The following is a 12,411-nucleotide window of genomic DNA, read 5'->3' as shown; positions in this document are numbered from 1 at the left end:
GAAGAAAAATTAACTACCACATATCAGAACTTACTATAGTTTCAGAACAAACAAAAAAATTTTTGTTCCCCATGACAGTAACCTAATAAGAAAAGTTACATGTCTTAGGGTTTTAATATCAGTTTCCCATCCAAGCTAGTATGTCTGAAGCTTGACTGAACAAGAGACGATAGAGGTTTTTTGCATTGCAAATCTAATTTCATGGACCACCTCTTGGAAGAAGCCTTTGGGTTCTGGCTTCAAGTAGGGATGAAACCTTCAAATTCAAAAACCCATGAAGAAACCTCTTGTTGGGCTGATGTTTATTGGATGGGATAAGGGTTCAGAGATTTCAACTGTTCCCACTCTTAGGCCAGTCCTCTGAGAACTGGAGTCAAAAGATATCCTGGAATGCATTTTGAACTAAATCTTGTGAGCCACTTGCCTCTTTTCTTTTTGTAAACAATAAATTAATTTTCAAAAATCAAAATATAATTGACCTTTACCATTGTATTAATTTTAGTTATACAACATAATGATTTGCTATACGGTTATACTGTGAAATGATTACCAGAATAAGTTTAGTTAACATCCTTCAGCACACGTAATTGCCAATTTGTTTTTCTTGTGCTCACTTGCCCCTTTTCTGATGCTCCTTTTATCACAAGTAGATTGGAAGATGCTGTATTTAAAACTCAACAGATTTTTTTTTAAGTACATGAAGTAGAAAGATAGCTCAGATGTCGTTTTTCCCTTTATCCCTCAAAGACTAACAGAAATCCCCAAAGCCACTAAAACACGAACCAGAGGAATATGTGGTTTCTCACCATTGGGAAATAAAGGTGGCAGTTTATTTGTTTGCTTGTTTTTAAGAGCAGAAGCTCTGGAATGACCCTGTCATGGCTGTGTGTGAGGCCACAGGTAAGGAAGGAAATGAGGACAAGTGTCTGAACTGTTGAGGGAGGTATTTAACTGCTCCTTCCTCTCCTAGCTGTTATGTGCTCACCCAACCATTACAGCCACAGGAGAGGAAGCCGGGCGGGGCTGCTACAGCCCTTAGGCAGCTGGCTTTGCAGAAGAGCAGGTTATTGCCAGAGCTCTTTAATCTGGGTGTGATGTTAATTCCTTACATGTAAGCACATGAGGGCACGATTTGATAAATCCTGCCAGGTAGGGTCTTCAGGTCTGGGAAGAAGGCAGAGCTGCTTAATGCATCAGGATCTTCCTCTTAGAAAAGGATTTTTCCTTAAAGGAGATTTGAGCCCATTGAAGATTTCAGTCTTACTCTATTTTGGGTAGAGCTGTTTTTCTCCCCTTTCCCTGATTCCTCTTAGTTTTAAACCTTGTTTGCAGTATTAGGGTTTCATTAAGAGATTTGTTGCAGCATCTTTTGAGTCAGCAGGGGTTTTTCAGACACAGTCTACCCTCCCCAGCTTGTAGACGTAACTCATCTTGGCAACATGGAAGCATTGATTCCTTTTCAACTTGCTGCTTTAATCCAGTCACATTTGTCTAAGAGGCAGCTCTTCAGCTCCCCCTTTGAAAGGGGGTGGCCAACCTTGAAAGGTCTGGAAGCAGGGAAATCCATTTTCTATTGCTAAACACCGTTGCCTCTCCTTTTTTCTTGAACTGATGTAATAAGGACCGTGTTGGTCTTCCATACCCCAGGCACTTGCAGCACTCAGGAGATAGGAAACCACAGAAAAGAGAACTGGAAACATTCTTTAAACATTACTGCACACACACAGGTTCTGAAAACTACCTTATTTATGGAACAATAACATTTTAAAAATTGTTTCAGCATCTATATATTAATGAACTGAATAAACCCTAGCTTTGAACAGCCCAGAGATGTTAAAATAACTAAGGATAGTTATTTTACACTATCAGATCCTTTTTACATACACCCTTTTGCCTGTGGTCTTAGGGCAGTATCAAGTAATTTGTTATAATAGTGAGTGACAAACTATCAAATGCTACCAACAGGAATGGTGTGCCCAGTTATATTGTATATGTCTGTAATGTCTACAAGGTAGTTTAATTTACATTCTCCAGTTTAATTCACACAGCAACCCTATGAAGTGTCAGGGTCTTCTGATCCCATTTTCTTTTTGAGGCAACTGAGGAAGTGAAAAGTCAAGAGGCTAGGGGATTTGGTTGCCCACTAGCCAGGAAACAGCAGAACTAGAATCGTGTAAAAAAACACAATTTTCACTCTGTTTAACAAAGCCAAGCGTTAATGACTGATGGATGAGGGAGTGAAAATAAAGCCTGTCTCCACCCCACCCCTTTTTTATGGCTATCTGGCAGTGGCTCAGCTTTGAGCAGATGTTGACTTTGGGCTCCAAAAAAATATTGTTGGCCAAAGTACAGCCTTCCAGCATTTCTATCTTCAGCTGGGTATCTTGTATCTTTCAGCTGGGAGAGCTGGCACCAGGCACTAGAGATTGGTTTGTCAGAATTACTTTTGCTTGAAGGAAATAGAAAACTAGTTTCTTCAAGTCACCCTATAATGATAGTCCAGAAAATTGAGAAAGTGCCTAAAGATGCCACATTGGAAGTGAAGGAGAATGCCCCACAAAGAAGACTGAGATGGCTGTCTGCCTCAGGGGGTCCCTGTGAGGTGGACTTGCTGAAAACCAACCAGGCTGCACCGGCTTGCAGCCTCTGCCTCTCCCTTGAGAAACAACCCCATGTGTCTTTGAAAACATGGATATCGCCCATCATGTTGCCCCTTAGCCAGTGGCGTTCAGCTTTCTCCAACTCAGGTTAGAAGAATAAATCAGGAGTGCCGCTAGTACAATGAGAAGGGGACGGAACCATTCTGCGGAGAAACAAGTAAACGCGATCTTGGCAGCCCTAAGGAACTCTGGAATCCAGGCAGCCTTCTCTCTCAGTGGAGTGGAGTCATTCAGAAAAGCAAGGACCGATCCTTATATACTTACTCATTTGAAAATACATGTTAAATTCCCACATACGCTGTGAGGCAGTGTGAAGGGAGTGGAGGTGCTGCCTTTTCCCTTAGGGACCTTGAAATTTGCTGGGGTGCTGCTGATATGCCCTGTAAGGGACAGCCGCTGTGTGAATGTGAGGTTCTCTTTCTTCCAAGAGCCAGAGAGACCCCACCTAAGTTGTACCATCCAGCTCCAACCAGGACCTTCAACAGCTTGCAAAAGGGCAGTGCAAAGTCCTAAGGACTTCAGAGCTGAGCTAAGCAGAACCATCGGATGTTTTCTGGGGCCAAAATGAGGCTTCTTTCTGTGGCTTCAAAGTTCACATATCAGGACAGTGTACCTTTGTGGTCAGACAGACTGAAATTTGATCCCGGCTCCACAGCTCCTGGCCAGGTGTCCTTTAGCAAGCTACCTCATCTTTCTCCCTGAGCCTGCCTTTCCCTGTCTGCACAAAGAGCCTCCCCATAACTGTGTCTTGGTGAGACTTAGTGAAGAAACTTGGAAAGCCATCACACTCTCTCTAACCTGGAGCTGGTGCTAATACCCCCTGGCTCATTTCTAGCCCAGGTCAGAAATAAATTAACATTTATACTTAAACAGAACACAAAGCAGGTATCTGAATCTAGATAGGACTTTTCTATTCTTTGGGAGAACTTGTCTGCAAATGGGTCACACAGGCTGTAACAAATACAAATCATGTAAGAGTTTATAGCCATTCCTGACCTTATCACCTGAACAGAGACATCCATTTATGGGCTAAGCATTCTAGGAGGCAGGAGAAGTGGAAGACACAAATGGGAGGTTTCCAGAGGGAAGGTTTGGACTTGACCCTGAGAGAAAACACATTAGTGCCCTGACAAGGCTCGAGGCTTGAGGCTCAATACCCTCGTTTCCAGGTTCACGACCACTGCTTTCCTTTACACATGCTTTCTTTTGCCAATTCTGGCCAAGCCTGCAGTTTGGAAATGCCAAGAGGAGTTGCTTTGCTCGAACCTGGGCACAGAGCACATCATAAATCCCGCGCTATGGTCCTGCTTTTGTGGCTTGCGTGGCCAAAGTTTGCAGAGTCCTGGGGCTTGAAGTTTGCAGAAAGTGTCAGAGAAGCCATGAACTGTAGTAGGAGTAGGGGTGGGTCTGGTGACTGTCCACGCCACACCCTGTAAGTAACCAGGACAGTCTCCCTGCGTTTTCCACAAGGAGGCCAGGTTGAACTTCCTGGCAGAGACAGTTGGCTGAATTCTTACAGAGGCAGTAGGCTGATTTGAGAGTGATGCTTCCATAATTTCACTCTCATTTCCAGCCAGGACAAGTGTGACAGTAAGGTCCCCATTAGGAACCTAGTGCTTCGATTTCAGGAAAAAAGCCAGCTATCAACTCAAAGAAAATTGCAGATGTTTAAAAAAAAAAAATCCTGTGATGGGCCAGGGCTTGCCTGCTGGCTATATCTAATACTTCAAAATAAAGACCAATTAAAGGTTTACACTGGGCCGTTCATCATGTCATATTATGGAGTTCCTTCCCAGACCTTCTTTGCTGGGGCTAATAAATGTCCCCCACAATGGCAAGTCTCCTGTCTTGTCAGTGATGACTCAGTCACTTTGCCCTTAGATCTTGTCATCAACATAGCCCCATGAGCAGCCCATCCGGTGAGGGATTTTGTTTTATCTCAGTACTTAGAGAACCCTATCAGAGCGCAGCATCTGGGACTGCAGGACTTCCATCATGGCTTCATATCATCTCTGGAGCCGTAGATACATCCTGAGTTTATTTGATAGTTAAGCCTCCCCCCTCGTCAATATCTGCTGTGTTTTGTGGTCACTATGCTCTGGGCTTCAGCCCACCTTGGATGTTCCATCCCCAGATGCTGTGGACAAAAGCAGGCGGATGACGGATGGACTAGAGAGGCTTTCTTCCCATCCAGATATTTTGGCAACTCCTGGCATAGCAATCACTCCCAGAGAACACACAAGGGAGCAAACACCAGGCAACATCCAGAAACCCGACTGCAAAGTCGATTTGAAAACAGAAAAACAAGGGAAGGAAACAGACTCTCCCAGGCCTGATAGATACATTTTAAAACTCCAAGAATTTCTAAATAACTTGGCATGAATTTAGGGATCAAGTGACATTTATCTGTTTCTTATTTTTTGGTCCCCAGATTTACATTTCTGTGCAGTAAGGTTGCTGAGGAAATTAACATTTGCATACAAAGATGCAGGCAGTGCAGGAGTCAAACAGCTGCGAACGTTTGGAAATGCTTGGAGCTCCGTCTCTGATTAGCTCCTGCATTTTTGTTTTTTATTCCCCAAGCGGACACTCACTCTGACCCAGATCACTTGGTGATTAGGGTCAATTCATGTTTAAACTTTGAAGATTAGAGAGAACAGAAATGGCCACCACTTCCCTTTCTATTTTCTTTTAAAAACTTTAAACTTTAGAAACTAAAACCTTGAAAGAAATGCGTAATATTCTGAGTTCACTGAAGGAATTTATCCACATTTCTGCCATGTTAAATGTTAGCAAAGTTTATATTGGACTGTCATATTTCTTTATTTTATTCACCAGCATATAAGACGTCGATCTCAACATCTGGCTTTTAATAACCCTCGACATCTGGGAGCTCCTTTTTATTCCTATGGTGGACGAGGCACAGTAGTGATATTGGCAGTGTATATTTTCGAGCTACAACTCCTGTCTGCTTCAATCATAATTAATTACCACTTTTTAATATATTTAATTTGCTAAAAGTGATTTGCATTAGACCACATTTCGCTGTTAAGAAAATAGTGGTAGATTTTGGTGGCAATGGCTTTCTTTCCTGTTTCTTTCTTCTTTTTTAAAATTTAAATCATCTATGAATGGATTTGAAACAAACTGAATCTATACATGCTGTTGGGTTTTAAATACAAAATGAAATAAACTGCTCTGTAAGGAGAGTGATTTTACAGCCATTTAGAAGCAGTCAGCAGGGGCTGTGGGCTGCATTTTAGGGAAAACCTTCTATTTTGTTCTGTGACTCTGAGCCTGGAGTTTTCCTGTAGCCATTGACTTTGGGGGTCAGGAACCTTATAATGAAGGCTAGGACCTCCATCCAGAGATATATACTTACACACATACCTACAACATTCTGCATTGAATTACAAGGGGTTGCTAGACCCTTTGAAATCCATTTGTGGATGCCTGAGGGTCCCATGCTGTAGACTTTCCTTCTTAATTAGCATAAAAAAGGACATCAACTTTGCTTTTCTCCAGGAACTGAGAGGAAGTTTAATGAATGTAAAAATCCATATTTCTCAAGTTATGTAGGGAAAAGGGAAGTTTATTGCCAGGAGCAATTACTAGACTGTGTAGTGATAAATAAACACAGGTAAATTTTACATGAGAAGACCCAGCTAAGATGATCAATTGTACCTTATTTTTTGCCAGAATATTACTATCCAAACTGTCAGTACAAATTCATACTGAGTTGTCCAATTCAGACTCTGTGCAAATCACTTGATTGACTCAAATCAGTGGGGCATTGTTAATTCTTTGTGGGCCACAGACCCTTTTGGCAGTCTGGTGAACTCCTTTTATCAGAATAATATTTTTAAATGCACAAAATAAAATTTACAGAAATACAAAGGGAAGAAATTATCTGAAAACTCATTTCAAAGACCACAGATCTAAATTCTTGAGTAGATGAAAATTACCTTGACCTGTTGGCAATATTAGGTTGAACTGTGTGAAATTGCTGTTTTCTAGATCAAAAATGGTCAAATATAGACATTTTCATATTATTCAACCTAATATTACAACAACTTAAGCCATAAGGATACATATGATGAGAAAATGTTCCAAGTTATTGTTTTTCCTGTTCCAGGTTTTCAAAACAAAAAGCAAATCATGGGAAAACCTGGTTTCGTCAGGGATTTGTTAAAAGACACAGCTCCCAAATTATGTGTGAGACCAGGATATGAACCACGCAGTTTTCTACACTTTGTTTCTATCCTTGCAGTAAACAATGAGAATTCTTGTTCAAAACAGGACTTTGTGTTGGTGGATATACTTCTGTCTGCAAAGATTCAATTTCCCTACCTATCGGCTTCTTCACTAAGAGAGGAAAATGTCCTGAACCATTCTGGAAACGTTTTCAACAAGAATTCAGACCAAATAAGTTTCCATTTATCCACAGTTGGACACAATTTTAAGTTAAACAAAACTTCCTTTCTACAAGCATTTTACTGAATTGAAAGTTTACTCTCTTTGCTTTGAAACTTATTTGATTGCAATTGTATAATCATTCCATGCAAATGTATAATCATTCCATGGCGGGCACATCCTCTTTTATGCTGAGAGCAAAATAGAACCTGACAAATCAAGAAGATCACAGCATGTTTGAGCCTTTGTGAAATAACCAATGTGAATTATCGCATGCTACAGGAGTTTGTTCCACCCAAGTCGACGGAGTTGTTTTTTTTTTTTTTTAATTCTTCTTCAGCCTTTATTGATACTTTAAGCTTAAGAGAAATTAAGGGTATTTGGTTACTATAATTACTTCTCTGCTTACTTAAAAGATTTAATCTACTCCTTAGGCATATGCAATTCAGATTGCATGCTTTCCAAAAAAATAATCATCTGCTAATGTAGACTAATTTTAATCTTCTAATCCAATCTTGACACAGACTCAGAGCTGGGTGGGTGGAATGTTTTTGTGTAGGGGTTGCCATAGATACAAAACTCAGTTATGTATTTGACAAGTCAGTGATGTGGCACTTAAGTTACTGTGGATTTTTTTTTCCCTTGCTCTTTAAGATTAAAAAACAAAGTGAAGATCAGTGTGCCTTTGTAGTGCATCACAGTGTAACTAACCTTCTCTTCTTTCATTCCGGTGTTCCCCTCCTCTCCGTGCACCTCCTTACCCTGGGCCGGCCGCAGGATGACGAGGAGGGCATATGGGCATAGCCGGGCCTGTAAACCAAAGTTCCAGTTTTGTTTTGAGGGGTGAGAAACCATCTTTTATATCATTTTTCTTTTAAAAATTGCATTCTAGTGTGGTATGGTATGTGTGCTCAATTGTGTTTGCTGATGTTTGTGAGTGTGCCCTATGTTTGCTTCTGTGTTTTGTGACCACCCCCAAGAGCTCCCTCCTTCCTGCTCCCCCTCCCTGCAACCACATTATTGTGCTGCCTTGTTGGGGCTGGGTTGAGCACGAGTCGAATGTTTTTATGTTATTTAAAATGTAAACTATGCCCTGGTTAGGATTTATCCACACTTTTTAAGGCATGATTGTGGACTCAGAAATTGTCACGATTCTCCAGTCGTGGTTTTCAGCCAACTGCTTGCTTTTACCAGATATGCCAGTATGGTGTGACTCTCACCTCCTTCTGGTTGTGTCACATGTTTCGCAAGGAATAAGGGAAATAAAACTGTTTATCTTCATGGAGCTGAAACTATCATCTCTAAGAAGCCCATTTAATGGATTGTACTCTCTTCTATGGCAGTTCTGAAGAAAACACAAGGATCAAGGCATAGTAATGGTGAATGGGTAACTGTAGCTCTTTAAGTGAATTAGAATAGAAATATTAATATTGGCAGGTATCATGAGTGGTATTATATCTGTTGTTTTTTGACAATTGAGCTTCTGTGGAGTTTTGCGTTATGTTTCATGCATTGAATTTTTCAGAGGGTTTTGCTCTGTTAAAGGCTGATTTTTAGCTATTAAGAACCCACTCTTTATTTCTGGGCTATCTGCATTATAATTGAATAGTGGTGTGTGTAATTGCTGTGTGTTATAAAATGGAACACTGAACTCTAGGGACTTTTGCTGCTGGGAATCACATCTCTTCAGGATACTGCAGGCTGTATAACACCAAGCTGCAACACTCTGGAGTTGAATATACCTATGGTGATGTAGAATATGCTGTTGAAGTTGGTGACATTGTATATGCCATTGTGTTCAGAGCAAGAAATGTGGTAGATCGTGTGCCACAGTCAAAAAGTACTCAATGTGCCGTTCTTTTTCTGGGACAAATGTGAAATGTCCCAGGTCTGTGATTAGAGAGGCAGTTCTTTGGGATAACTCAACAGGTGTGCCCTTCTCCAAGTCTTGCCTTCATATTCCGTAACAGTGGTGCTTCACACGAATTTTAAAACAGTAACTGGTGTGTTTTGCCTGTGGGTGACAGTTTCATTGATGTGTTTCACTGCTCAGTTGAACCTGTTGTAGGTCCCACCAGTGAGTCAGACTGCTTTCTCTGGTCCTTTAGGGAACACACAGGAGTTTGATTTTCCTTTACAACATCTTCCCACATAGTAAAAATGTAACATTTCCTGGACCCATTTGCCGCCAGTAGAACCTGCTTCCTGGTCACATCAGACTATCGCCTCTCTTCTCCCTTTCCTGGGTAAAGTGGAAAACAACACTGGAATTAACTCTTCCAGAAGCAAAGTGGTTCCAAAGGGAAGCTTATCAATATGGGGAGGTAGGGAAACCAGAGAAATTCCTAAGATTCTGTCTGAGAGACTCCCTATCTAGGAAAAACTTTAAGAGAAACATTGCATTTACTCATACAGAAAAGCTAATAAATATGTAAATTGACCTGAAACAACTTTAAATGAGAAGTAAAGATTTTATAATGTTAAAGAGTGACCATGTGAAACCTGCCCACAACGTGCGTGGAATAGGTAGGCAAAGGAAGGTTCTACGAGTTTGGGGGTTGCCTAGAGAAGTGTAAGTCCTTCTTGGGGCTCTTTTTTGGAGCTGCTTCTGCTATCATAAGTGTTAGGACACTGGGCTGCATTTGTGTCTCCTCCTGAATAATAAAAATTTTTATTGCTCTTTCACAAGATTCTTGACACCCGCCCTGCCATCCCCTCAGATAGGAACCTTGTCGTCTTCAGGGGGGAACTGGTGCCAAGGCCCATAGACAGCCTTGCTTTGCTCAAGGTAGATGGAGACAATGGTGTTAAATCCCCATCCTCCTTATTCTTTCATGAAATTTCCCCAAACGCCATGTACCCCAGAAAACAAATGTCTTCTGAAAATTAGTCAATATATAATCCTGCTTTATATGCTGTAATAAATTTTATAGGCTTCTGAGGAAAACTACTTATCTTTCTTTATGACTCCTTTAAACAAGTTTGCTCAGATATCCTCAGGCTTTTAAAACCATATCTTAAGGATTTAAATAATGAGATACTGGGGGAACCTTCTCTTGCTGAACAGCCGTTGCATGTTTTGAGTCGCATTACAGTCTGTGGGGCCCAAGGAGACATTAAATTTATAACTAAAGATGGATAATAGTGGCACATTAAAAATTAACTGTTTTGAATATTTTGATTTATGGCCCTTATAAAAGAAACATTACAAGAAGTTATTTTACTAGGCATCAGTAATATGCTTATAATAGCAACAGAAGGCCCTGACTTGAATCTAGTGTTTTGGTGCTGAAATGAATCATAATTTAGGAAAAGTTGCTCCAAAAATTACAACAAATTGGAATTAACATAACAAACCTGACAGCTCCTCCCCTTTTTGGCACCTCTAGATACTAGCCCAGGCATGATTTATTTGTCTCACTGTGATCTTTCAAGGGTGGTGTTTTCTGAGAGCAAAGTGGGCTGGAAGAAGTTTGCTTTTCTAAAGAGTTTTGACAGCCCCTAGAGCTAGTCGTTCCCCCCATAAACCTCACGCCCCAGCCCGGCATTATCAGCGTGTGACCTGTGTAGTCCACAGAACCCTGAGCTTGGTTTAATGCTCTACTGTCACTGTCTTAAAACTGTGAGTAATTTTTGAACGAGGCACGCCGCAGTTCATTTTGCCCTGTGCCCCACAAATTATGTAGTCCGTGCTGCTTAGATCCACCATATATTCCTATACTCTGCCTCCAACTCCTCTCCAGTCCCCTTCCCTGTTGGCTCATCCCCACTCCTATTTTCTTATGGCTGGAATTTACCTTTGGCCTACCTTATTTTTCTGGTTTTCTTGCAGAGACCCCATAGCGTCACATTTCCAGCAATTTGTTGCCCTCATGGGCATCAGTGAAATGTGTATTCAACCACTGTCCCCTTGCCTACCCCACCCCCCAGTTTGATTGTGAAAATGTGCTCTTGGAGCCCTTCTGCATTTTCTGTCTTGCTTTGAAAATACAGGAAAAGCAGCTGCTTAATTCTCCGTTACTTTCCTTCGGGAAAATCCACTTGATGTGGCAATCATTTGTGTCAGCAAATAACTCTGCATTTCCACTGAATGAAGGTGCTTTCCTTGGACCCCCAAGAGGCACTTTGGTTTGTGAATATTCAGTGAGGTGGGATAGTGAGGGACCTTGCGAGATCTAGTGCCACATCTGCCTTGACATTTGAATGTTTGAGCTTTTCCTGTGAACTCTCGTAACTGAGCAGACATGGAACACAAGATCATTTTTGTTTCTTAAACCACTAGAAAGGAATAAGTCTTTCTACATTGAAAACATATGCAAATGTTTAGGACCTGATTCGTAAAAATACAGATGTGGGCATTAACAAGTTTTGGCCCAGGGCCATGATGCTAGTAGATGCGTCCTGTCAAAATGAAGAATTGTAGCTCTATGCCACCAGCACGTGGATAGTGAGTGTGTGTATGAGTCACAGAGCACGTAGACTTGAGGAGGGGGTTTTGCACACACAGAAACAGTGCTCGAAGGCCCATGGAACCCCTTGGCATGCCTCCTCTCAGGAAGAATGAGGAAGGAGGTATTTTATTGTGGCTGGGAAGTTTCTACGTTTCGTGCCTTCTCTTAGCAGAGAAGGTCTGGGCACAAGGCCTGTGCTCATCCTGCTGTCCCTGTGCTCAGCCTCCTCAGCTGAAGTCTTGATGTCTCCGCAAAGTGGAGGCTTTCTTTTACATCAGCTGTACCAGGATACCAACTAGTGTTTTTGATTCAACCCACATCTCCTATGACTGAGGATCTGATACATCTCCTCCTTGTGCCATTGGCTCCTAAGAATTTTCCTTCATTCATTCATTCATTTATCCATTCATTCAGTCGTTTTTCACTTATTCATCTGTTCTTTCATTAAAAAGTTAAATTCTTGGTTAGGTGCTGAGAAAATAGTGATGTGTAAGATAGACACGGTTGCTACCCTGTTGGTCTTACAATCTGGTTTAGGGAAACAGACCATAAGAATATAAATATATGAATGGAAACCTTATACATTTTGATCATTGCTTTGATGGAAACTGGGAAGATATTGAGATTAACAAGAGGAACCTACTTTAACAAAGGGCCGAAGGTGGGAAAGAGCTTTATGGGCTGAAGGAGCTTAAAACCATAACTCTGGGTAGCAAATAAGACAGTAAGATGAAGATGAAGAAGTGGGAAGGGGGCCAGATCATATAGGGCCTTTTAGGCCAAGGTAGGGAGTTTGGGTTTTAGCCTAAGAAAAGTGAAAAAAAATGAAAAGAAAATTAGAGGATCTTAAGCAGGGGCATGACATGATTCGATTTATGTTGTAGAAC

General features: G+C 41.2%; 1 protein-coding gene across 4 annotated transcripts in view; it reads left to right on the top strand.

Annotated features, from left to right (window-relative positions):
• The window catches only part of ERC2 (ELKS/RAB6-interacting/CAST family member 2), a 962,898-nt gene that overhangs the window by 767,340 nt on the left and 183,147 nt on the right, over positions 1-12,411 (top strand). For 2 of the 4 annotated variants that reach the window (XM_036870130.1, XM_036870129.1), the window contains exon 18: positions 7,851-7,916. The exons of the other annotated variants lie outside the window; for them this stretch is intronic. In XM_036870130.1, the coding sequence (XP_036726025.1) occupies positions 7,851-7,877 (27 nt within the window). In that variant the 3' untranslated portion in view covers positions 7,878-7,916. The remainder of the gene's footprint in view (positions 1-7,850; positions 7,917-12,411) is intronic. 4 annotated transcript variants of the gene reach the window in all.

This window comes from Balaenoptera musculus, chromosome 11 (genome assembly GCF_009873245.2).
Source record: "Balaenoptera musculus isolate JJ_BM4_2016_0621 chromosome 11, mBalMus1.pri.v3, whole genome shotgun sequence".
Lineage (NCBI taxonomy): Eukaryota > Metazoa > Chordata > Mammalia > Artiodactyla > Balaenopteridae > Balaenoptera > Balaenoptera musculus.
Note: the sequence above shows the minus strand (reverse complement) of the source record. Positions and strands in the feature narration are given on the sequence as shown.